Below are 23,302 nucleotides of genomic sequence, written 5' to 3'. Positions count from 1 at the left end.
ACTATGCTGATTTTAAGTCCTTTGGGCCAAGGAGTGGGATAGCTGGGTCAAATGGTGGTTCCATTCTAAGTTTTCTGAGGAATCTCCACACTGCTTTCCAGAGTGGCTGCACTAATTTCAGCCCCACCAGCAATGTATGAGTGCACCTTTCTTCCCACATCCTCACCAACACCCGTTGTTGCTTGTATTCTTGATAATCGCCATTCTAATTGGGGTGAGATGGAATCTTAGGGTGGTTTTGATTTGCATTTCTCTTATTACTAGAGATGTTGAACATTGTTCCATATGTTTGTTGATTGCTTGTAGATCTTCTGTGAAGTGTCTGTTCATTTCCTTAGCCCATTTGTTGATTGGGTTATTTGCATTCTTGGTGTAGAGTTTTTTGAGTTCTTTATAGATTCTGGAGATTGGTACTCTATCTGAAGTATGATTGGCAAAGATTTTCTCCCACTCTGTAGGCTCTTTCTTCGCATTGCTGATAGTTTCCTTTGCTGAGAGAAAGCTTTTTAGTTTGAATCTATCCCAGTTGTTGATTCTTGCTTTTATTTCTTGTGCTATGGGAGTCCTGTTGAGGAAGTCTGGTCCTAAACCGACATGTTGAAGCTCTGGACCTACTTTTTCTTCTGTAATCTGCAGGGTCTCTGGTCTGATTCCGAGGTCCTTAATCCATTTTGAGTTTAGTTTTGTGCATGGTGAGAGATATGGGTTTAGTTTCATTCTGTTGCATATGGATTTCCAGTTTTCTCAGCACCATTTGTTGAAGAGGCTATCTTTTCTCCATTGCATATTTTTGGCCCCTTTGTCTAGTATGAGAAAATTGTATTTATTTGGGTTTGTGTCCGTGTCCTCTATTCTGTACCATTGATCCACCTTTCTATTTTGGTACGAATACCATGCCGTTTTTGTTACTATTGCTTTGTAGTAGAGTTGAAGCTCTGGTATCGCGATACCCCCTGCTTCGCTCTTTCTGCTAGGAATTGCTTTAGCTATTCTGGGTTTTTTATTCTTTCAGATGAATTTCATAATTGCGAGCTCTATTTCTGTAAGGTACGTCATTGGGATTTTAATTGGAATTGCATTGAATCTGTATAGCACTTTTGGTAGTATGGCCATTTTGACAATATTAATTCTGCCTATCCAGGAACATGGGAGATCTTTCCATCTTCTAAGGTTTTCTTGAATTTCTTTCTTTAGTGTTCTGTAGTTCTCATTGTAGAGGTCTTTCACCTCTTTTGTGAGATTGATTCCCAAGTATTTTATTTTTTTCGTGGCTATTGTGAATGGGGTAGTTTTCCTAACTTCTCTTTCTGAAGATTCATCACTTATGTATAAAAATGCATTGGATTCATGAGCATTGATCTTGTAACCTGCTACCTTATGAATTCACTTATGAGTTCTAAGAGTTTTCTGGTGGAATTTCCTGGTTCCTCCACGTATATAATCATGTCATCAGCGAACAGGGATAGTTTGAGTTCTTCTTTTCCAATTCATATCCCTTTAATTTCTTTGGTCTAATTGCTCTGGCCAGAGTTTCAAGGACGATGTTGAATAGAAGTGGTGAAAGAGGGCATCCCTGCCTTGTTCCAGTTTTTAGAGGGAATGCTTTCAGTTTTTCACCATTTAGAATGATATTAGCCATGGGCTTAGCATAGATGGCCTTTACAATGTTAAGGAATGTTCCCAGTATCCCTATTTTTTCTAGTGTTTTGAGCATGAAGGGGTGCTGTATTTTATTAAATGCTTTTTCTGCATCTATTGAAATAATCATGTGATTCTTGACTTTAAGTCTATTGATATGATGAATGACATTTATTGATTTCCTGATGTTGAACCAACCTTGCATCCCTGGGATGAAACCCACTTGATCATGGTGCACTATCTTTTTAATATGTTTTTGTATGCGATTTGCTAAAATTTTGTTTAGAATTTTTGCATCAATGTTCATTAAGGATATTGGTCTGAAATTTTCTTTCCTTGATGTGTCCCTGTCTGGTTTAGGTATCAAGGTAATATTGGCTTCATAGAATGAGTTTGGAAGGGTTCCCTCCTCTTCTATTTCATGGAATATTTTGAGAAGTATTGGAATGAGCTCTTCTTTAAAGGTTTTGTAGAACTTGGCTGAGAACCCATCTGGTCCTGGACTTTTCTTTGTTGGTAGACTTTTGATGACTTCTTCTATTTCATTACTTGAAATTTGTTTATTTAAATTGTGTATGTCCTCCTCGTTCAGTTTAGGCAATTCATATGTCTCTAGAAACCTGTTGATGTCTTCGAAATTTTCTATTTTGTTGGAGTATAGATTTTCAAAATAGCTTCTAATTATAGTTTGTATTTCAATCGTGTCTGTTGTGATATTTCCTTGTTCATTCCGAATTTTAGTGATTTGGTTTTTTTCTCATCTTCTCTTTGTTAGTGTGGCTAAAGGTTTATCAATTTTGTTTATTTTTTCTAAGAACCAACTATTTATTTTGTCAATTTTTTGTATTGTTTCTTTCGTTTCAATTTCGTTGATTTGAGCTCTGAGTTTAACTATTTCCTGTCTTCTACTACTTTTGGTGTTGGTCTGTTCTTTTTCTAGGGCTTTGAGCTATAGTGTTAAGTCGTTTATTTGTTGAGTTTTACTTCTTTTATTGAATGCGCTCCATGAAATAAATTTTCCTCTAAGTACTGCTTTCATAGTGTCCCAGAGATTTTGATATGATGTTTCTTTGTTCTCATTTACCTCTAAGAATTTTTTAATTTCCTTCCTAATATCTTCTGTTATCCATTCATCATATAATAGCATATTGTTTAATCTCCAGATGTTGGAGTAATTTCTGTTTTTTACTCTTTCCTTTATTTCTAATTTCAATCCATTATGATCTGATAGAATACAAGGTAGTGTCTCTATCTTCTTGTATTTGCTAACATTAGCTTTGTGGCATAATATATGGTCTATTTTAGAGAAGGATCCATGTGCTGCTGAGAAGAAAGTGTATTCGCTCTTGGTTGGATGGTATATTCTATAAATGTCTGTTAAGTCTAAATTATTGATTGTGTTATTGAGATCTGTGGTCTTTGTTCAATTTTTGTTTGGAAGATCTGTCCAGTGGTGAGAGAGGTGTGTTAAAATCACCTATTATTATTGTGTTATTATCTATTTGGTTTCTGAAATTGAGAAGGATTTGTTTGACATACATGGATGAGCCACTGTTTGGGGCATAGATGTTTATGATTGTTATATCTTGCTGATTTATGCTTCCCTTAAGCAGTATGAAATGTCCTTCTTTATCCCTTCTGACTAACATTGGCTTGAAGTCCACATTATCTGAAATGAGGATGGATACTCCAACTTTTTTGCTGAGTCCATGTGCATGGTATGTTTTTCCCCATTCTTTCACCTTTAGTCTATGGGTATCTCCTTCTATGAGGTGAGTCTCTTGCAGGCAACATGTTGTTGGATCTTTCTTTTTAATCCAATCCGCCAGTCTGTGTCTTTTGATTGATGAGTTCAGGCCATTAACATTCAGGGTTATTATTGAGATATGATTTGTATTCCTGGTCATTTGGTTCATTTTTTAAATTTTATTTATTTATTTCTTTTTGACATGACTTGGTTCCTCCTTTATTTAACAATTCCTTTAGGATAATTCCTCCCTTTGCTGATTTGCTTCTTTGTTTTTCATCTCTTCCTCATGGAATATTTTGTTGAGAATGTTCTGTAATGCTGGCTTTCTTTTTGTAAATTCTTTTAGCTTTTGTTTATCATTGAAGGATTTTATTTCATCATCAAATTTGAAGGTAAGTTTTGCTGGGTATAAGATTCTTGGTTGGCATCCATTTTCTTTCAGGGCTTGAAAAATGTTGTTCCAGGCCCGTCTAGCTTTTAGGGTGTGGATTGAAAAATCTGCTGATATCTGTATTGGTTTCCCCCTGAATGTAATCTGGTTCTTTTCTCTCACAGCCTTTAAAATTCTGTCTTTATTTGATATGTTAGGTATTTTCTCATAATGTGCCTTGGTGTGTGTCTGTTGTAATTTTGTGTATTTGGAGTCCTATAAGCCTCTTGAACTTGATTTTCCATTTCATTTTTCAGATTTGGGAAATTTTCTGATATTATTTCATTGAATAGATTGTTCGTTCCTTCGGTTTGTTTCTCTAAGCCTTCCTCAATCCCAATACTTCTTAAATTTGGCCTTTTCACGATATCCCATAGCTCTTGGAGATTCTGTTCATGATTTCTTACCCTCTTCTCTGTTTGTTCAACTTTGTTTTCCAGGTTACATATTTTGTCTTCAATATCTGAGGTTCTGTCTTCCAGGTGTTCTATCCTATTGGTTATGCTTTCTATGGAGTTCTTAATTTGGTTTATTGTTTCCTTCATTTCAAGGATTTCTGTTTGGTTTTTTTTCAATATCTCTAACTCTTTATTGAAATGATCTTTTGCTTCCTTTATTTGCTCTTTTAACTGTCGATTGGTGCAATCATTCAATGCCTGCATTTGCTCTTTCATCTCATCATTCAGTGCCTGCATTTGCTCTTTCATCTCATCATTTGCTTCCCTGATCATTTTAATTATGTACATTCTGAACTCCCTTTCTGTCATTTCTTCTGCCATGCTGTCATTGGATTTTATTGATGTAACATCTAGATTTGTTTGGGGCATTTTCTTCCCTTGTTTTCTCATATTGTTCAGGAATCAGTGGGTCATTAATATATTGCAGATTTCCTCTATTGACTTATAAAGTCCCTGAAGATTGCTAGTATATCCCCTCTTATCCTACAGTAGCCTGAAGTCTTGGAGGAAGTTGATAATGCGGTGCTCCCCAAGGAAGCTGCCTCTCTAGGGGTTGTGGCCTTCAGGTGGGGTATATTCCCTGCTAGTGGGCAGAGGTGCCCTCACTTGTTGACCAGTGGTCATCCAAAGGGGAACTAGGCTGCGGGCTGAGGCAAGGCCTGTTTGTGCCTGTGTCTCTGGTTTTACCATCCTTGTGGGAAAACCTCACCCGGCAGGGAAGACTCACCCAGTGGGGAGGTCTTGCTGGTCAGTTTCGCTTCTAGAGGTTCCCCTCAATCCACAACTACCGCCTGGGCTGGGCTGCCTTCCTCTGCAATGTTCCCAGGGGTCCAGATCTACCTCCTGGGTCTTGGAGCCTCACCCTTCGCAGACGAGTCTCCTTAGGCTGCCTCTCCTCAGAGAATCTGCCTGCAGTCATGGAACCTTCACTCCGCCCCTTGTCTCTGTGCGGCTCTTCCACCAAGAAGCCACCTATGTCCTGGGACCCTGCTCTGCACCTAATCGCCTGGCTATGTGGCCCCTCCTCTGAGCAGCCACCTGGAGCCCCGTACAGTCACTCTGAGTCCCAGTGATCCACCGCACTCCTCTTCCTCTGGGCAGCCACCCGGTGTTCCATTGCGGTCTCTAGGAGTCGAAGCAACTCACTGCGCACCTCCTCCTCCTGACAACTGCCTGTAGCCCTGGTACTGTCTCTCCGAGTCCAAGCGACCCACCGCGCTCCTCTTCCTCCTCTGGGCAGCCCCCCAGGTGTTCAGGAGTGGTCACTCTGAGTTCAAGCGACCTGCCGCCCGGAACTCTGGTGCGGCCGCTCGGAGACCAAGCGACCCGCCGCAGTCCTCCTCTTCCTCCGGGCAGCCCCCCGGTGTTCAGAAGCCATCGCTCTGAGTCCAAACAGCTCACCGCACACCTCCTCCTCTGGGCAACTGCCCAGAGCCCCAGGGGTTGCTCCGAGTCCAAGCGCTGTGCTGAGCAACCTCCTGTACGATGCTCCCAGTTGTCCGAGTTCACTGCTCCAGCGGGGGGAGGGGTGTCTCGTTGGGCGACTCTACTTCACAAAGTTCCCTGCATTCCGGGACTACCGCCCCATCCAGGACACCTCTCCAATGGGAGAGACTCACCCGGTGGCTTTGATTGGTCCCAAGTCTCTCAATATCTCCTCTTCTTGAATTCTGAGTCCTGGAGCAACATGAAATGCAGCCACCCTCTAGTCCACCATCTTGAACCCCCTGGGAATTGTTATCTTGACCAAGCTTTGAGGTGACTTACAGAATGTTGATGTGGAAGGTTAGCAGCCTCTGGTTTCTGTGTGCTGACTCAGGAGTTGCTGATGCCTGTCAGGGTTGTCTCTGCCTTTGAACTAAGAGGCAGTTTGTGAAGTAACTCTATTTGTGATGGTACAGATGGTGATCTGTTCATCTCATTATTTTTTGTTTGTCTCTGATTTGTTTAACATCATCGATGTGTCTTCAAATTCTTTTTTTTTTTTGCGGTGCTGGGGATCGAACCCAGGGCCCTGTGCTTGCAAGACAAGTACTCTACCAACTGATCTATCTCCCCAGCCCTCAAATTCTTGACTACTTATACAGTTGCACTCTTTTTAAAACAAATCTAAGATTGAATACTTATAACAAAATGCTTAAAAACTCAGTAGTTCTTACTACATGGACAGACTTCTTGATATTTTACCCCTCTGGTCTGAATGTGTGCCAAGGGTAAGAGGAAGGTGAGAAAATGTATACCTTAGACCCCCCTGGATGATATAAAAAATGATCCACATTTAAAACCAACCTGAGCCATTCAGGGGGACTTTTCTTCCTTCATTTGTGGACTTTACCAAGCTACCATATACATTATCTCCTTTTACCATTCAGTAAACCTGTAAGGTGGATGAGACAGAGATACTAAAATCCCTTTCATGAGGAAGCAGAGGCCCAGAGTGGTTGAGTTTATCTTTATCAAATGAGAATGCTGTCAGGATATCTGCTGTTTGATTCCAGACCTGGGGGTTAGTCAGAAAGTATCACTGAGCACCTACCATGATCCCACACTGTGGTAAAGGTAGGAACACAGCAGAGGACAGTAGAGGTTTTGTCCCTGACTTAGGAGATGATGTGTCTAGTGGGAAGGTTATTGAATAAATTTTATAGATAATCATTGTTCAAATGAGAATGTTCAAATGAGAAGTATTGGACACTATGAGAGAACTAATCTTATTTGGGGGCATTTGTGGAAGATTTAATTGAAATTTTAAGATACTATATTGCCTTTTTGTAAGTGCAATGAGCAAGAAATGATCATGAAACATTTTAGTATTTTGTACTTAATCAAATACTATGCTCAATTTTAATAGTATGTCACAACCAAAAGTTAACAGCCCCACAGAATTAAATAAGGGTAGAATCTTCATTTTAAAAGGTTTCTTCTTTATTACTTTAGTATTTTTATTATGTATCTTGAAAATGAATTTTAATTTGACTTGTTCAATCTAAAGATGTAGGTAAAGAGAACATTTGCATCTGCCCTAAGTCAACTTAGAAGATGTGCTTCCTGCCTGGTCTTTTGGACTGAGCTGCTGAGGTCCGGGCAGCACCATCCTGGGCACTCACAAATGGTGCGCACCTCCTGACCTTCACTTGTTCTTTCTAGAGACAAGATGGTGTCCTGGCGAGGTTCATGGGCTGTGGAGAAAGATGCCTCAGGTTAAATCCTGGCCCTCCAACTTGCTTGCCTTGTTTACTTGGGGAATGGTGTTTACCCTTTTGGGGCCTCAGTTTCTTCCTCAAGAGAGTGGAAATGATGACAGCACCTTCTTTGGAGTCAAAGATTTAGGCCAGCACAGTGTTTAGAACTGTGACTGGTACCCAGTAAGCATGTGGTTGGGTGCTGTTGTTGCTGGTTTATGATCACGGTGCTCAGTAAATCCCCCACTGCACCCCACCCCACCGCAATGCAGTGAGGCTAGAACCGGGAGAAAGAAACTGGTCTGCTTTTCTTTCTGTAAGACCCTGGCCTTGTTAGCACCTTGTACTGGATTCGATGTTTGCTGCCTTACTGTGCAGATGGTAGTGGTGATGCATTAATTGTAGATGGCTACTTGCTTAGCTTTTGCTCCACTTTTAAAAAAAAATGTCAACTTACTAACTTTCCATTTGATGTGTCCTGAATGAAGTTTAAAATGTTATTTGTGATTATTCAAAAGACAGTTAATTGATAGAGATAATAATTTTCCATCTTTAAGCAGTTTTAGTCTCTTTTAACTTTCTATTTGCAAATGCCATCAATCTTTTTTTAAAATTTATTTTGACTCCTTGTACCCAAATGGGGTACAAATGTTGTTTCTCTGGTTGTACATGAAGCAGAGCCGTAGCGCTGCCGCATGTGACTTCCACAGGGGGTGGGGGGCAGACCCAGAGATGAATTATATAATCTTAAGAGAATGGCTTCAAAAATATTTTAAGTCTTACATTATGTTTTGCTTTGCAATTCATGGTATTCTCAGTGGAAATGACCTAGCATTATAAATTACTTATGTCAGACAGTTCTTGAACCAGGAGGAAAAGGGACTATTTATGTAGAATAAGAAGGAATGCCTGTGAATAATTTATTCATAAGAATTTATTATAACATGAGAGACAAAATAGGCTGGCTGTCCACATCCTCCGTGAGAGGAAATGACCCAGGGTGCTTGTTTAAGTCTTACATACGTGGGGGAAGCAGAGATGTTGTGTAGTCATCTGGCTCCATCACAAGAGGGTCTCTTAGATAGTGAGAGATTTTCAAGAAAGGTCGTGGTCCACCTTGAAAATCCTGGGGATGTGGGAATCCCTTGATTTCTTAAGAAGTGTATAAAGTAAGCTTTTGTGTTCATTGCTTTTGCGGTGGGGTGGGGTAGAATCTCAACTTGCTGTGGTAAAAATGGACACTGAGGAATGAATAAGACTACCAGGAAGGACAGGGAGTGCCCCTTTAAATTGCTTAAGTGACAGTGTCTTTGGTGAAAGCTATATTCCTTTTCACAAGCCCTCTGGCAAATGGTACCAGGATGGTTGTCAGCCTGGTGGTATTGAAGAAGAAGACCTTTTGCACCAACAGAGTTTAGGACTAATTATGAATGTCTTGTATGCAGGCTATAATTAGCAGTTATGTTGGTAAACTACAGTTTTGGTGGGGACCCCCCCATATGACTGAATTTTATTAATCGATGGTAATTCTTTTTTTAAAATAATAGTAATGATGCCTTTTATTACATAAAGTACTTCTGAATATTGAAAGCAAATAAACATGCAATTTTAATAAATACATGAGATACATTAAATGATACTAAAACAGAATCAGATAGTTTACTTTTGTAAATAATTTATAGGTTTCTAATTAACATTTGTTAATTGCCATTTCGATTAAGAAATGCTACCTAAATTCTAACAAAACAGTTTGTGGTTTTAGTATTACTTTACCTTGTTTCTTCCTCTTTAAAAACTAATGAAAATGTATTAGTGAAATTCTAATCACTTTCTAAATACTTGTAGAAGCTCATTAAGTTTTTTTAATAGTTTCTTTTTTTATTAAGAGCATTATAATTATACATAGTATTTGGGTTCATTTTGACAAAATTTTACATACAAGGAATTTGATTTCAATTCCTTCTCTTCCTTCCTCCTTTTCTCCCTCCTCTACTCTACTGAGTTTCCTTTCACTCCTTTATTATTAATTGACAGCAATTCTTTTTTTTTTTTCCTTCCCTTTAGGGCGCTGGGGATGTAATCCAAGGCCTCACACAGGCTACGCAAAACTCTACCACTGGTGTTTACATTCCCAGCCCAATTGAAAGCAATTCTAATCAGAAATAATGATAACTTAAAGTGGGTTCAAATTAAAAGATCATCTTAGGAAATTTGTAAGGAAACAATTTTACAATCAACCTGAGACATTTTGTAAATATCAAATTTTATGATTTTATTTTTGGGTTTATGTGGCCTTATTAGGCCAGTATGAATAAAGTATGATTAAAACATTTTTCTTTTTTTTTATCTTTATAGAAGCTTGAGCTAAATGTTAGCAAGTAGAAGTTTTGTGTTACTATACCTTAATGACTAGATGAAAATCTCATTAATACTGAGTATTATCACTATACTGAGTATATAATAATACTAAATATATAATATGTATTTCTATTACTTATATGTAAGTAGATGCCTATTAGGGCTTAATAATTTTTGTTTGTCAAATAATTTTTAATAATTAGCAAAAATTCTTGAAATCTCTTTCGGTTAATGTTGCTCCTCCTCTTCAGTTTGCTTGGCCCTCTTTATCCTTACCACAACCCTAAGTTGGAAGTGTGTATCAAGGTCACATTTGTGTCTAGGCTTCTCCTCTACGTCACTGGTTCAGAGCACAGCAGAAACGGAGTTTGGTCCCGTTTGCTCTTCGCTACCGTGTGTGTGCAGTTTATCCTAGAAAGGGAATGCCTTCCTCCATTCCAGACCTCTGGGTCGCCTCCGTCTGGATTTGGTTCAGCTGTGTTCTCTGGCCACCTCTGCCATTATCCCTGGTCCCTGGATTCCAGACCAGCTCTGCCCAGAGTATCTTGAGGTCACTACTCACACAGCCCTTGGTTGGCTCCTCTTCTCAGGCTCATGCTTTTGATGCTCTGAGTAACAGTAAAGACTTCTACATAACTGACATATCCTTGTTTTTCACCCTCAGCAGATGCTGTTTGTCCTTGATAGGACAGAGGCCACTGTATAATTTGTGTTGAACTGTGGCTGAACCTTGTTCCTCAGCACTTGTGAGGCACCTCTTTTTTCAGCCTCATGTAGACCACTCCCTGGGACCCTAGGTGCTGGAGAGAGAGACTTTTGGAGGGTCCAGGCTGGCCAGTGCTTTCCCAACTGAGGCAAACCCATGGCATGTGGCTGCCTCTCTTGCCTCAGCAGCAGTGCTGAATCCTGTCCTGCATTTAGGTTTGTTGGTTCATTATTGAACGTGGCAGTGCTGGGCTTCAGCATGGGTCAGCCAGCACTCGGTGAAATAGGTAGTGACCAGCGAGTCACTTAATCTCTTTGAGCCTTCGTGCCTATTATGGACAATGGAAGTTAAAATAACATATTTTTGAAGGGAATAAATAAGGTAATGTTTATCAAAAGGCTGCTGCTATATTTGTATCTCAGAACCCACAAATGCTTTGAGTTTTAAAATCCGTTCCAGACCCAACTGTGGACAACATTGTCTGTCTGCGTACCTACCTACCTGCCTATCATATTTATGAAATTAGAATCTTAGTGGGGTTTTCTCCACTCTTACATGACCGTGCAAATCAGATAATACTGTGAGGAAAAACATTACCATACATTCAAATGTTTTAGGCTTTTAAATTTGAACTAAAAACTCTCATGTGGCATTTGATTACTCTGAGGTTGGTAGAGCAAGACTCCATTCCTCCCTTTATTTCTCACTTCTCCTCTCTACCCCCAATTTAGAAATATTAAGTATGTTTTGGCTCAGCCTGCATTTGTCAAACTGGTGGAAGAAACAGCATGGGACCAGGACCTTTTCTATTTTCGCCCTTCTCCATGTTAATATGTCCAAAGTAAATGTATTCTTGAAATTAAATGGTATGAACTAAACTTTTAAAGCCCTAAGAGCTATAATCTTAGGGTTTGTACCAACAGAATGAGGAATTCAAAATAACAGTTTCCGTCATTTTAAAATCACAAATATTTAGTAGCCAGTAAGGCCTCATTAGTAATAAAAGGAATATAAAATAGAATGTTGCCAGACTATTTTACCAACAAAATTGACATTTTTTTTAAATGTAAAAGAAAGGAGAGATGTTGAATTGGGCCTCTTGGACAGGCTGGTGAAGGTATAAATAGGTACAGACTGTCCCCCCCTTAAAGCAACTTAATATTTATCAAGTGCTGAAGAGATGTTAATGCCTTGGACACAGTAATTCCACTTCTGGGAACTTAGCCTAAGGCAATAATCAGAAATTGGCATAAATATAATTATAACATCAGGAACTTGGAAACAACCTAGATGTCCAACAATGGAGGATTGATTAAATGAAGTCTGAAAATATATGCAGTGTGTTTTTCTGCCATTAGGAATGGAAGACTATTTGAAAAATGATCAAGGAAAAGAAGTTTGTATAATACAAATTGAAAAAATATCATGAACCTAGTATTTTGAAATACAACTGTTTTAGTCAGCTATTTTGCTGCTGTGACTAAATTACCCAACCAGCACAACTATAAAGGAGGAAAGGTTTTTTTGAGGGCTCACTGTTTCAGAGGTATTAGTCCATAGAAGGCTGGCTCCATTCCTCGGGCTCAAGGTGAGGCTGAACATCATGGCAGGAGAGGGTGGCGGAGGGAAGCAACTTACATCACAGTGATCAGAGAGAGATCCCACTGGACAGATACAAATATATATACCCTAAAGCTACGCCCCGGTACCCCATCTCCCCCAGCCACACCCTACCTGCCTCCAGTTACCACTCAGTTATTCCCATCAGGGGTTAATTTGTTGATTAGGTTAAGACTCTCAAAACCCAATCATTTCACCTCTGAACCTTCTTACATGGTCTCACATGTGAGATTTTGGGGTACTCCTCACATCCAAACCATAACAACAACCTATTGTGTTTTTGTGAATGACAACTGAAAGTGCTTTAGAGCAAAATGTTATCTTGGGGTGATAAGACTGTTGGTGTTTTCGGTTTTCTTGGTACTTTATTTCCATTTTATGTTTGTATCAGAAGAAAATCCATAATTTAAAGATACACTTCTTTAGCAAACTTGTACTCATACAACCATATGAAAACATAAGAAAAAAGTCTAATAGGAATTAGGACCGAATGCTGTCAGTGACTTGTGATAGGGTGGGACTTGGTGGTAGTCAGGTGGTGGTTCTTTGTAATAATTTTTCTTCCATTAAGAATGCTTCCATTAAGAATGTATTTCTATTAGAAAAGCAAGAATAAATGTACAAAACTCCTTTATAGATCTATGTCACATTTGAATGAAGGTAGTGATTTCTGGATATTCTTTTTTTTACCCCCCGGTGTTGGAGATGGAACCCAGGGACACATGCTAGGCAAGTTCTCTACCACTGAAATATACTCCCAGCCCTTGGATATTCCCTTTGACAGGAGTCCAGCTTGAAAAATATGAAAATATTAACAATGGTGATAAAATTTTTTTTTTTACTCCTACAGATATTCCTGAGATTCCAGAAAGCATCTCATTCTGTAAAGCACTGCAGGTAGCTGACTTCAGCGGAAACCCACTGACTAGGTAACCTTTCTGCTTACTCTTCTATCTGTAGTATTAAGGATATCATTTTCAAAAGCCAAGTGAAGGACACTACCAGGTTACCTATCTTGGAGTTGCCAGATACATTATTACCTTTATTGAAGATGGGTGACTCACCTAAATATTTAGTTATAGATAGTGCACAATGAAAGGCTTACTGTGCTGTCTATAAAAACATTGAAAGGATGTTGTAGGATAAAGGGGAGGAACATAGAAGGGTACAAAAACAGGAGTGAGCAGTGCATTTCCAAAGAAATGTAGTAGTTCTTCTCTCCCCCATCAATCCCTCCTGTCTTATTGGATAAGTCCAGACTGAGATCCAAACTATCAGAGAGCTCATACCACAGTTAACCGTGGAGAAGACTTATGAGATCTGTATTTTCCCTCCAGTAATAAAACATTTGGAATCTCAACTTTCCTATAACTCTCCTTTAAGAAGTAAAACTCCCTCAAAACCATGGGTTTGTTTTTTTTTTTTTTTTTTTTTTTTTACTTTAGCAGTAGCCTTGGGAATTTTGGGGGTTTATCCTTCCAAACAAAGCCACCTGTTGATGTTTTGCTACTTACTCCAGCTCTGCCCTTCTGGCATTGCTGTGAGCCTCTCCTTATGGTTCCTGACTTAGTCATGAGTCCTCTGACTGCTGGCCTCCAGGTGTCTGTGTTGCCGGGGCAACTGAGTTGGTGCTCACATGGCAATAGACATCTCTTGGGAGTATATTCTGGAGGTCTCTCTGGTCCAAGTGGGTCCATTTCTAGAATCCTCAAGGTTCTGTTAGCAGCATTAGTAGAATGGTATTCTTTCTTGAGATTGAACTAGAATTTGGGATTCATCTTACTTGTTTTAGAATTGCTTGGGACATCATGGGTCTAGAGTGCTGGAGAAATGTCCTGTTTTGTTTTTGCTCTATCCTTATTTTCAAGAAATAAATGATTTGAAAATATTTCTGGTTTTCCTTTTTTGAATTTCAGTGACTAAGTTACCTTTACCATTTATGACTGGAAAATAGTGATCCAGCAAGCTGTAATCTGTTAGTGTTCTGACTCATCACTGTCCTAACTCATCACTGTCCTCAAATCTTGTCCTCTTTCCTAGCCATCTTCCATCAGTTGCTTCTCTCCTTAAAATCTTCTGTAGCTCCCTGTTTTAGTCAGCTTTTTCTTTGCTGTTACTAAAAGACTCAACCAGAATAATTGTAGAGGAAGAAAAGTTTATTTGGGCTCACGGTTTGAGAGGTCTCAGTCTATAGACAGCCAGCTCCACTCCTTGGGGCTCAAGGTGAGGCAGGACATCATGGCAGAGTGTGGCAGAGGGAGTTGGCTCACATGACGATCAGAAAGCAGACTCTACTCACCAGATACAAATACGTACCCCAAAGGCATGCTCCAGTGACCCACCTCCTCCAGCCATGCCCTCCCCGCCTTCAGTTATCACTCAGGGGATTAATTCACTGATTAGGTTAAGGCTCTCATAACCTAATCATTTCTTCTCTAAACCTTCTTGCATTGTCTCACACATGAGCTATTAGGGGACACCATAACACCGTCCCCATCAGATAGTCACTGCTCCAAGATATGCTACGCAAGCCTCCCCATCCCCACTCAGCTTAGCCTGTCTTTGCACCCATATTGTCCTCTGTTGCCTGTGTCAGACATCACTCTCTGCTGTAATAAAAGTGCTTCTACTTAGTTCATTTTTTTCATATTCTTTTTTTTTTTTTTTTTTTTTTTTTTTTGTGGTACTGAAGATCAGACTTTCTAGATAAGTGCACTACCACTGGGCCACACTCCTAGCCCCAGTTAGTTCATTTCACACCTGTGTCTTCTTGACTGTACCAACCCTTTCACCTCCCTACGATGCAGCTGAGCATTGCATGTCTTCAGGAAGCCTTTCCTGCTAACTCCTCATGGCCCCCTCCTCTGAACTTTTATAGAACCCTCTATAGAACTTTTTCATAACACTTGAAATTTACACTTAAGTTATCCTTTTAACCAGTTATCCCTTTGGCTAGGACTTCCCAATTGAACTGAGGAAGTTACTTGTTTTCCTCTATTAATTTATTACTGTATTTCCAGCCAAACTATAATTCTGGAATGGAGTAAAGTGCTCAATAAATGCTTGTTGAACTGAACCAAGCTTAAGGCAGTTTGCAGGGTTAGGCAAGTGGATAAATTCTCATTGTGCTGCTGTTCAGCCTTTTTAACCACTCATTGCTTAGTCCCTTTTTTGGCTTATTCAGTTTTCCTTCTCTACTGTCTGCTGACATTTGACTTCACCATTCTCACAACTCTCCACTAATACACAGCTGTGTTGCATGAGGCTTTACTTGTGTTTTATCCTGGGCTCCTATTTGGTGGATTTCTTAAAGCAATCCATTTCCGCTTTTCAGGTATGCTGTGAGTTGAAGGGATCCTAGTTGCTGACTCTGACCACTTATTTTATGACTGAAGAAGCAGAGGCTCAGATAGATAGGCTGAACTTTTCAGCTGGTGCAGCTAGTGAGTGGGAAGCTCAGACTTCAGCTTCCCTGGACCTTAAGTCTCTGCTTCCTCCTCACCTTGTACTAGCATGACTGTGAATGTTAACAACTGATAAAAATGCAAATCAGACATTTAGAACATTTGTTTATGTTTAAGACCATTTCAGCTAGTTTTAAAATTTAAAAAAAATATATACTGTCTGGTAAAAACTCGGGCAAACCAGATGTATTGAATTTTTAAGATAATAAGTAAAAATCTTAGCTCTGTTCTACACATAACTGCTAACTATTCCAAAAACATAATTTAGTGATTATAAACATTCTAGTTAATACCCTGATCCTGAGGGCCTGAATTTGATTTTGCAGTCAGGAATTAACCTATATTGAATGTCAAACTGTAGCATGTTTTATTCTCACACCCCAAAAAAGAATCTAGAAAAAGAAAAATGAAAGATTTCAATCTAGGGGCTGTCATTAAAGCCAGAAGTTTCTTTCTGCTGAAAAAAGTAACAGATTTGTAGTTCTGTTGTCTGTACTAACAGGTTTATGTGTATGTATTGTGTTTTATTTCAGATGCAATGAGATCTTTTTGCCTTTAGTGATTTTGTTTTTCTCCCTGTACTCTGGTAATCAAAGGAATATTGAAAGTAAAATTTCTTTGTAAATTTTAAATAATGATTTTATTTTGAAGCCTTACTATTCTGCAGAGTGTAAGGACATACAAAAAAAAAGCTGCTTTTGTGTAGAAGAACATAGTGAATATATAATTATCTCAAGTGAGTGACATTTTGAATTAAAAGAAAAAAGTTAAGAAAGTAGCAATTGGCTGTCAGCTGATCAATTTTAAGAAATCCTTTGCTCTGGGTATTATAAGCTACAGGAATAAACATTTTTGAGCAGCTGTCTTGTGTTTTGTTATAATCTTATGGGCGGGTGAAATTTCCTCTTTATTTTCTGCTAATCAATAAAGTGTTTACACTCTTAGGCACTTTCAGCTGCTGTGGCAATTTTTCATTTTTTTTTCATAGTGCTTAGTAGTCCCATAATATTTCCCTCTTTATTCTTAGAACCTGCACACCTGCTCTCTTTATAATTATTTCTGCATTTCCCCATCAACGAGTATTTCATCATGCCCCTATACTTCTATTAGGTAGATGAAACCTTTATTTTTTTCTTTGCAAGTGTCATATACATATATGAAGACAAAGCATATGTCACCTACAATGTAATTTTGAAGGTTATTTCGGTTAGCACAGAGAAGTCACCATCATATGCTTAATTCATACTGCTTTTCTTTTTTAATTTACTTTTTTTGTTGTTGTTGTTGTTGTTGTAGGTTGCCAGAAAGCTTTCCTGAATTACAGAATTTAACATGTCTTTCTGTAAATGACATCTCATTACAGTCTCTGCCTGAAAATATTGGCAAGTAAGTTTTTATGTGAAGTTTGTGTTTATCAGGGTAAAAGGGCATCTATATTATTAGCTCCCTCCTCCTCCCCTTTCATAGCTCTATTTTCAAAAGCTATTCTTCACTATTACCTTTAAGAAAGATCATAGCCAACCTCTTGTGTTTTTGCATTCAGTTGCTCCTAAATCTTAATGGTTTTGAACTACACTGCTACTTGTAAGAAACCTCATGTGTTTGGAAGCTCTCTTTAATAGATTCCAAAGTAGTAGTTAACTTAAGCAAAGGAACTAATTTACTTACTAGTACTTAGTAAATACTATTGGAAGCTATGCTGCTAATGGTAATTTTACACCATACTAGGGAGGAGGGTCCACAAAGAACTCCACTGCAAATTTAAAGAATGTGCCCCTAAATAGCAGCTGTGTCCAACAGCATTTGTGAATTGTAGTCCCAAGAACAGGGAGTGACGATGGATGGTGTGTTTGGAAAACAGGAGTGGGAGGGGATGGCACTCTTCCACGCTGCTGGTATACAAGCAGTGGGGGAGGTAGGCATAGCAGGAGATCAGATCCTTTGAGGAAGGGATGTGTGCTGGTGAGTAAATGCTGTTAGACACTCCCGCAAATAACTAGTTGAATGATCTCATCAGACCTTCTTTTCTTCAGGACCTAGTGAGTTAAGTCTGGTGATGATGAAGTGGTTCTTCTTTAACCACTTAAAAGCCCAATTGGCTGACCTTAATCAGGGACCAATGTTCCCACTCTTATCTGGAGTGATTTTCCACCATTTACCTGTCCTGCCTAAGTTCTAAGACAAAACAAATCTGCCCTTTGAGAACCACAGTGAGGGTTGAACCCAGCCATCTGACTCTGTCCTGCAAAGGTTTTCTCTCCAGAGGTCGACAGGTGCTTTCAACAGGCACCTCTGTCTATCCTTTGGAAACCCTGGGACCCTGTTTCACACAGCAAGTCAGTGTTTTCCTGAGGTATGCAGTGGTGTTTTAAATTTGTGCCAGTTGTCTTGCTGATCAAAACTTGCATCCTTAACTTGCAGGAAGGACAGGAGATCGGAAGCCCCCAGTGCACCCTGAGTGTATAGGATCCATGGCAGAGGAACAGCTGTTTTATTCTATTGTGGAGTTTGTGGAGTTCATGCACTCACACATTACTTTTATTATATCAAGTTTCATTTATTTGTGATTTTAAAATCCTTAAGTATAGTAGCTACTAAATACCCAAACTGACTTGCCTCCTCCTGCTCCTCAGGGTCTCTGAAATCCAATTCTCCTGGTATGCTCCCTCCCATTCATTCCCAGCCTGCTGCTAGCCCAGTGGTCTTCCCTTCTAGCCCCTGAATCCTACCTTCCCCTATTTTCTGCTTCATGTCTTTTTAGAAAGGTTTATTTCTTTAAGAGAAAATATGTTCTTATTAGAGTTTGAGTAGAGTTAAACACTCTACTGCACTGTTTTAATGGAAAATGTTTAATAATAATTTTAGAATAAATTATAATATTCCTTATTCCATCCTCTGTTCGTATCTGTACCTGCTTTTGTTCAGGATTTTTTGTGTATCTGCACTTTCTATCAATAATAAGGGTAGCTTTTTTTTTAGATTTAATCAGCTTGTGCTTACCATTAGAACATTGTACATACTGATTGTTCCCCCGCAACCCCTGTAAAAAAAAAAAAAAATGCCACTTTGAACTTGAATTAATTCTTATTAGGTCAGTTTTTGAACATAAATGAGAAATAGAATTTCCTTTATTGGTTGTTAATATTTTTGGTACTATAGTAAGAAATATTATGATTTCTTCCTGTTGAAGTTAAGATTTCTGCATGTTCAAGTAATAACCTGTCCTCTGAGTACAGACAGATTTCGTAGAAAGAAGTAATCAAAGAACAAACATCCTTTGAGAAGATTGAGCACCCCTGGGATCCTAGGCCATGATAAAGAAGCACTTGAAAGAGCTGAAATAGTGAATTGTTGAGAAAGTCTCAGATAGACATAAGCAAGTTATTTTTGGACAACTTAGGAACTTTCCTCAGGGAAAAAATTCCTCATTTTCACAAAGGATTCTCAGCTGGTTTCTTTATAGCATTTAACATATTTGATTAATCATATATTTAGTAACCAGTGCAATTTCTCAGAAAATGGTTTTGTAAAGAAGGAGGCACACCTATTCAATCTTCAGGCCATTTGAATGACTGATACTTTTTATAGAGTGTGAAATACAAATTTTGCATAAATTCACCCTGTTTATGTAATCAAATGAGTAAGCCACATTAGTGTTGACCTTTTGAGCACCCATGAAGACAGGTCCTCTGTTTCTCCTCTTGGCACCTAATGCAGTACTTGGCATTAACGTGGAGAGCTGGGGATTTCTCAAGGACTTGGGCCTCCTGGGGATGGGCAGGAACACCCAGACTGGGAGGAGAGGGCCACAGGCTTTATCTAGGACAAGCAGATTTACAGTGAGTGCCTTGAAGCTGGGCTCCTGCAAGCCTCTCTCCCATCATGTGTTTCATTCGCCCAGGCTCAGTTATGTTGGAGAGGTTCTGGGAGTTCCTGGGAAAACTGGAACTAAAATTTGCCCTCTTAGTGCCAGTCTTTTTTTCCCCTACTTTGCTGTCACCATAGACCTTGGTTCTGAGGGGCTTTATGGGCTCAGTAAGTTTTTCTTAGTGCTCCTAGAACCCTAATAGTTCTAATTAGTAAATAGCTAGGTCCAAACAACTTAATAAGTATTTATGTCCTAACAACCTTGTAACTAATTTTTTTGGGGGGAAATTGTAAATAAGTTGAAGGAATCTTTTTTATTTTATTCTTAAGTATGCCCTGTTCTTTACTATGGGATGTGAGTACCTATTGAGCGCTCTGCTCAGCTTCTCAAACCACCACCTCATTGCCCTTTTCCACATTGATTTGTTACCCAGTACTTACTTTTTATCACAGTAGTCACTAAAAACCCTTGGGAGGAACATAGTGCTGCCTAATGTTGAAAATGAACCACTGAGCTAGTGGTCCACATGAAGCCCAACAGATGTTGAATATTGCTGTTTTGCTCTCAAATCCGAAGTTTTCTGTGGTGCCCCTGTAAGTTTGCTGCTGCTTCTCTGGGTGCCTCTGTGCAGGTTGCAGTAAGTTGTTGCTGTCTTAAGTGCTCTGGGAGTGCACCGCATCACCCGTTGGTGTATGAGAAGATATTGGGCTTTGTTTTAATGCAAACAATGCAGAAAGAATTGATCCTCCACTCAGTCCCTGAGTCCCATGTGACTGCTGGCTGTGTCTAGAGAAGCTTCTGGAGAGGAGATCGAGCATCCCAGAAGCAAAAGGGTTTAGCACTATGCTGGTTGGTGAACTTTCAGTGCTTTGCCAAGCATTGTAGTTCATGCCCAATGCTTAGTGGCTACACTGCAGGTAACCACTAGTCTGGTTTGAAAAAGTGAGTCTGAAATACAAATGTTTCCCAATTTACAGTGGAAATTACATTGCCATAAACCCATTGTAAGTTGAAAGTATCATCAATCAAAAGGCATTTAATGCACGTACCCTAGTGAAGATCATAGCTTAGCAGCTCCATACATGTTAGTGTTGGATGTGTTCCTTCATGATCATGTGGCTGACTGGGAGTCCCAGCTCAATGCCACTACCAGCATTGCAAAAAAAGGGTATGGTAATGAATATCACTAGCTCAGGAAAAGATCAGAATTCCACTAAATGCATATCACTTTTGCACCGCTTTAAAGTTGACAGATTTTCAGTTGAACTTTCAGAGCCTGGCTATAGTAGAATCTTATAACACTTTGTAATGAGATGAAGAGGGGTCATGGAATCTTTTGAATTACATGGAGGAATACTGGCTTTCTGGCACATTTCTCTTTTACCAGAATAATCATGTCCCAAATTTGCTGACCCTTTTCTGCAACAGGAGATAGTTTCCAGTACATCCACACATTACTCAGTCCTTCAGAGCACTGGCGTTGTTCACCAATGAGTGGGAAACTCACCCAGTGGATTTTTTTAAACCTTTTGTTAAAATATACAAAAGTACAGCATCTTCTGATTAGTCTTCATGAACAAGTAATTGACATCAGAGAAGATGGTAACTTACCAGTTGAATCTCAACATAGATGTTTCCGTAATTAGAAGAAATTTTAAAACTTAGTATGTTGATTTATGAAGCCGATGAGGTGGTTCTTTTTGAATTAGTGTAATTTTGTGAGGTATCTTTTAAAATCTTTTACAGTCACTAAACTAAAAGAAATACAACTAGTTGTTTTGTCACCAAATGTAAAACAAAAGATTTTAAAAACAATAAAGCATTCAATCCCATTGCTCTAACGGATGAGAGATGAAAATATGTTTGTCTCTTTAGTAAAATATTTTTCTTTTGTTTTTAAAAGCTTCTATAAATTCTTATTTTCATGTTTATTTTTCATGTATATAATATACACACTATATTGGCATATATATTTGTCTGTGTTTTAAAAATAAATGTAAGGTTTATGAAGGTATATTCTTAAATGATGGAGACTGCCATTCTAGAATAGAGTGTTTGGGGGTCAGCTCAGTTCTGTGCCAGTGGTTCCCAGAATCCACTTCCCGTGCTCCCAGTGGTTCCTTTGGTGTCTTTCCAGGGCCTGTGGAGAGTGAGAAGCAGGGATCTTTTTGGGGTTTGGGAGTCTCTTGGTTCCTGTTGTGCCAGTGCAACTCTGCTATTACCTGCAGAGTATTGGGTCTATAATGCTTGCTTTAAAAAATCTGCCACAACTATTTTTCTAGTTAAGCTTGGAGACTGCAGTTTCAGACACTTGGTAATTGTAGTTTACTATAGCAGCATGCATGATGAAATTGTTACCATGCTGTCTATAGATCCTTACAAACTCTGCTCAAACCAGACTTCAAAACCTTTCATAAAAGTGAACTTTAACATTTTTTACCTGCCTCCTCTCTGCCAAAAGGGCTGAGGGTTTTCCTCAGTTAATGATTGAAATTCAACCTGTTTTGTCATGCCTTACCCAATAGGAAAGGTGAAATAGGTCCCACGCCTGTAGGTTTCCTGGCCCACCTTTTACTGAGGAGTAAAAGCTGTAGTCTTTTGCTGGCTGGTTGGAGGTATGTAATTGGAGTGTGCACCTGGATCTCCTTGTACTCTGATAGAGCAGGATCTTGGTTGGTATTTTAGCCAGCTTTTTTGCTGCTGTGACCAAAAGATCCAATCAAAACAATTTGAGGGGTGGAAAAGTTTGAGGGCTCACAGTTTCAGAGGTCTCAATCCATAGACAGCTGGCTCCATTCCTTGGGGCTTAAAGTGAGGCAGAACATCATGGTGGAAGAGCGTGGCAGAGGGAAGCAGATCACATGATGATAGGAAAGCAGAGAGAGAGACTCCACTCACCAGATACAAAATATATACCCCTCAAAGCCATGCCCCAGTGCCCACCTCCTCCAGCCGCACCTACCCACCTTCAAACTCTCCTCTACACCTTCTTGCATTGTTTCACACGTGAGCTTGTCGGGGACACCACACATCCAACCCATAATGATCAACTCCCTGTGTCTGCATACACCAGGGTTTTCTCATCCTCAGCACCTGCATGTGACAAAGGCTCCCTGGGTCACCTCCGTCCCTCCTCTTACTTCCTGCAGTACATTGTAGGCAGTCAGGTTAAAGGGACCCCGTTGGCCTATTCCTGTGCAGTCCCTCTTCTGGCCTAATGCTGGATACCCAGTTTCTATGAAAATTTGTTATGAAGAAACAACTATGAAAATATGGCTTCTGTTGCTCTAAAATCTTCTAAAGAAGATTGATTACCGTCTCTTAATAGTGCTTTATTTTTTCTGATATAAAGAGGTATCAGGGAGAGAAAAAGTTATTTTTAGAGAAAAAATATCTTGCCAAAAGAATGGGAAGCTTCTTCCTTTTTAATAACAGTTCTGACATTTATCACATTTACTTTTCTGCCAGGAAGCTTAGAGCTAATTCTGACAAGCAAGCGAGAGCAGCTGTATTAGCTTGTGTGTGGCGAAGGGAGCTGAGGCGTGGGGGAGAGGCGTCGCTGGTGGCGGTGGGGAGGCAGGTGCTCTTGTGGGCACTGCACTCGCGAGGCTGGCGTTGACCACCCCGAGCAGCGCCCGTGTCCTGGTACCTGGAGATAGGGAACCCACCATGCGTGCGCTGCTGGTGGGGGGTGGGGCTGACCCTGGCACTTTCTTGAAGATGCCACAGTGTCTTTACAGCGTGCTTTTCACAATGAGCACACTAGTTTCTTCCCCACTTTCAAGGCCCTTTCTGTTTCATGAAGGTCTTTGCATATTGCAATTTTTA

The 23,302-nt window shown here is 39.6% G+C and overlaps 1 protein-coding gene across 1 annotated transcript in view; it reads left to right on the top strand.

Annotated features, from left to right (window-relative positions):
- The window catches only part of Lrrc1 (leucine rich repeat containing 1), a 125,846-nt gene that overhangs the window by 67,863 nt on the left and 34,681 nt on the right, over nt 1-23,302 (top strand). The window contains exons 3-4 of the mRNA XM_047558733.1: nt 12,993-13,071; nt 16,903-16,992. Of these exons, the coding sequence (XP_047414689.1) occupies nt 12,993-13,071; nt 16,903-16,992 (169 nt within the window). The remainder of the gene's footprint in view (nt 1-12,992; nt 13,072-16,902; nt 16,993-23,302) is intronic.

Source organism: Sciurus carolinensis, chromosome 7, assembly GCF_902686445.1.
Source record: "Sciurus carolinensis chromosome 7, mSciCar1.2, whole genome shotgun sequence".
Taxonomy (NCBI): Eukaryota; Metazoa; Chordata; class Mammalia; order Rodentia; family Sciuridae; genus Sciurus; species Sciurus carolinensis.
The sequence above is the reverse complement of the archived record's forward strand: the minus strand, read 5'-3'. Positions and strand labels throughout refer to the sequence as shown.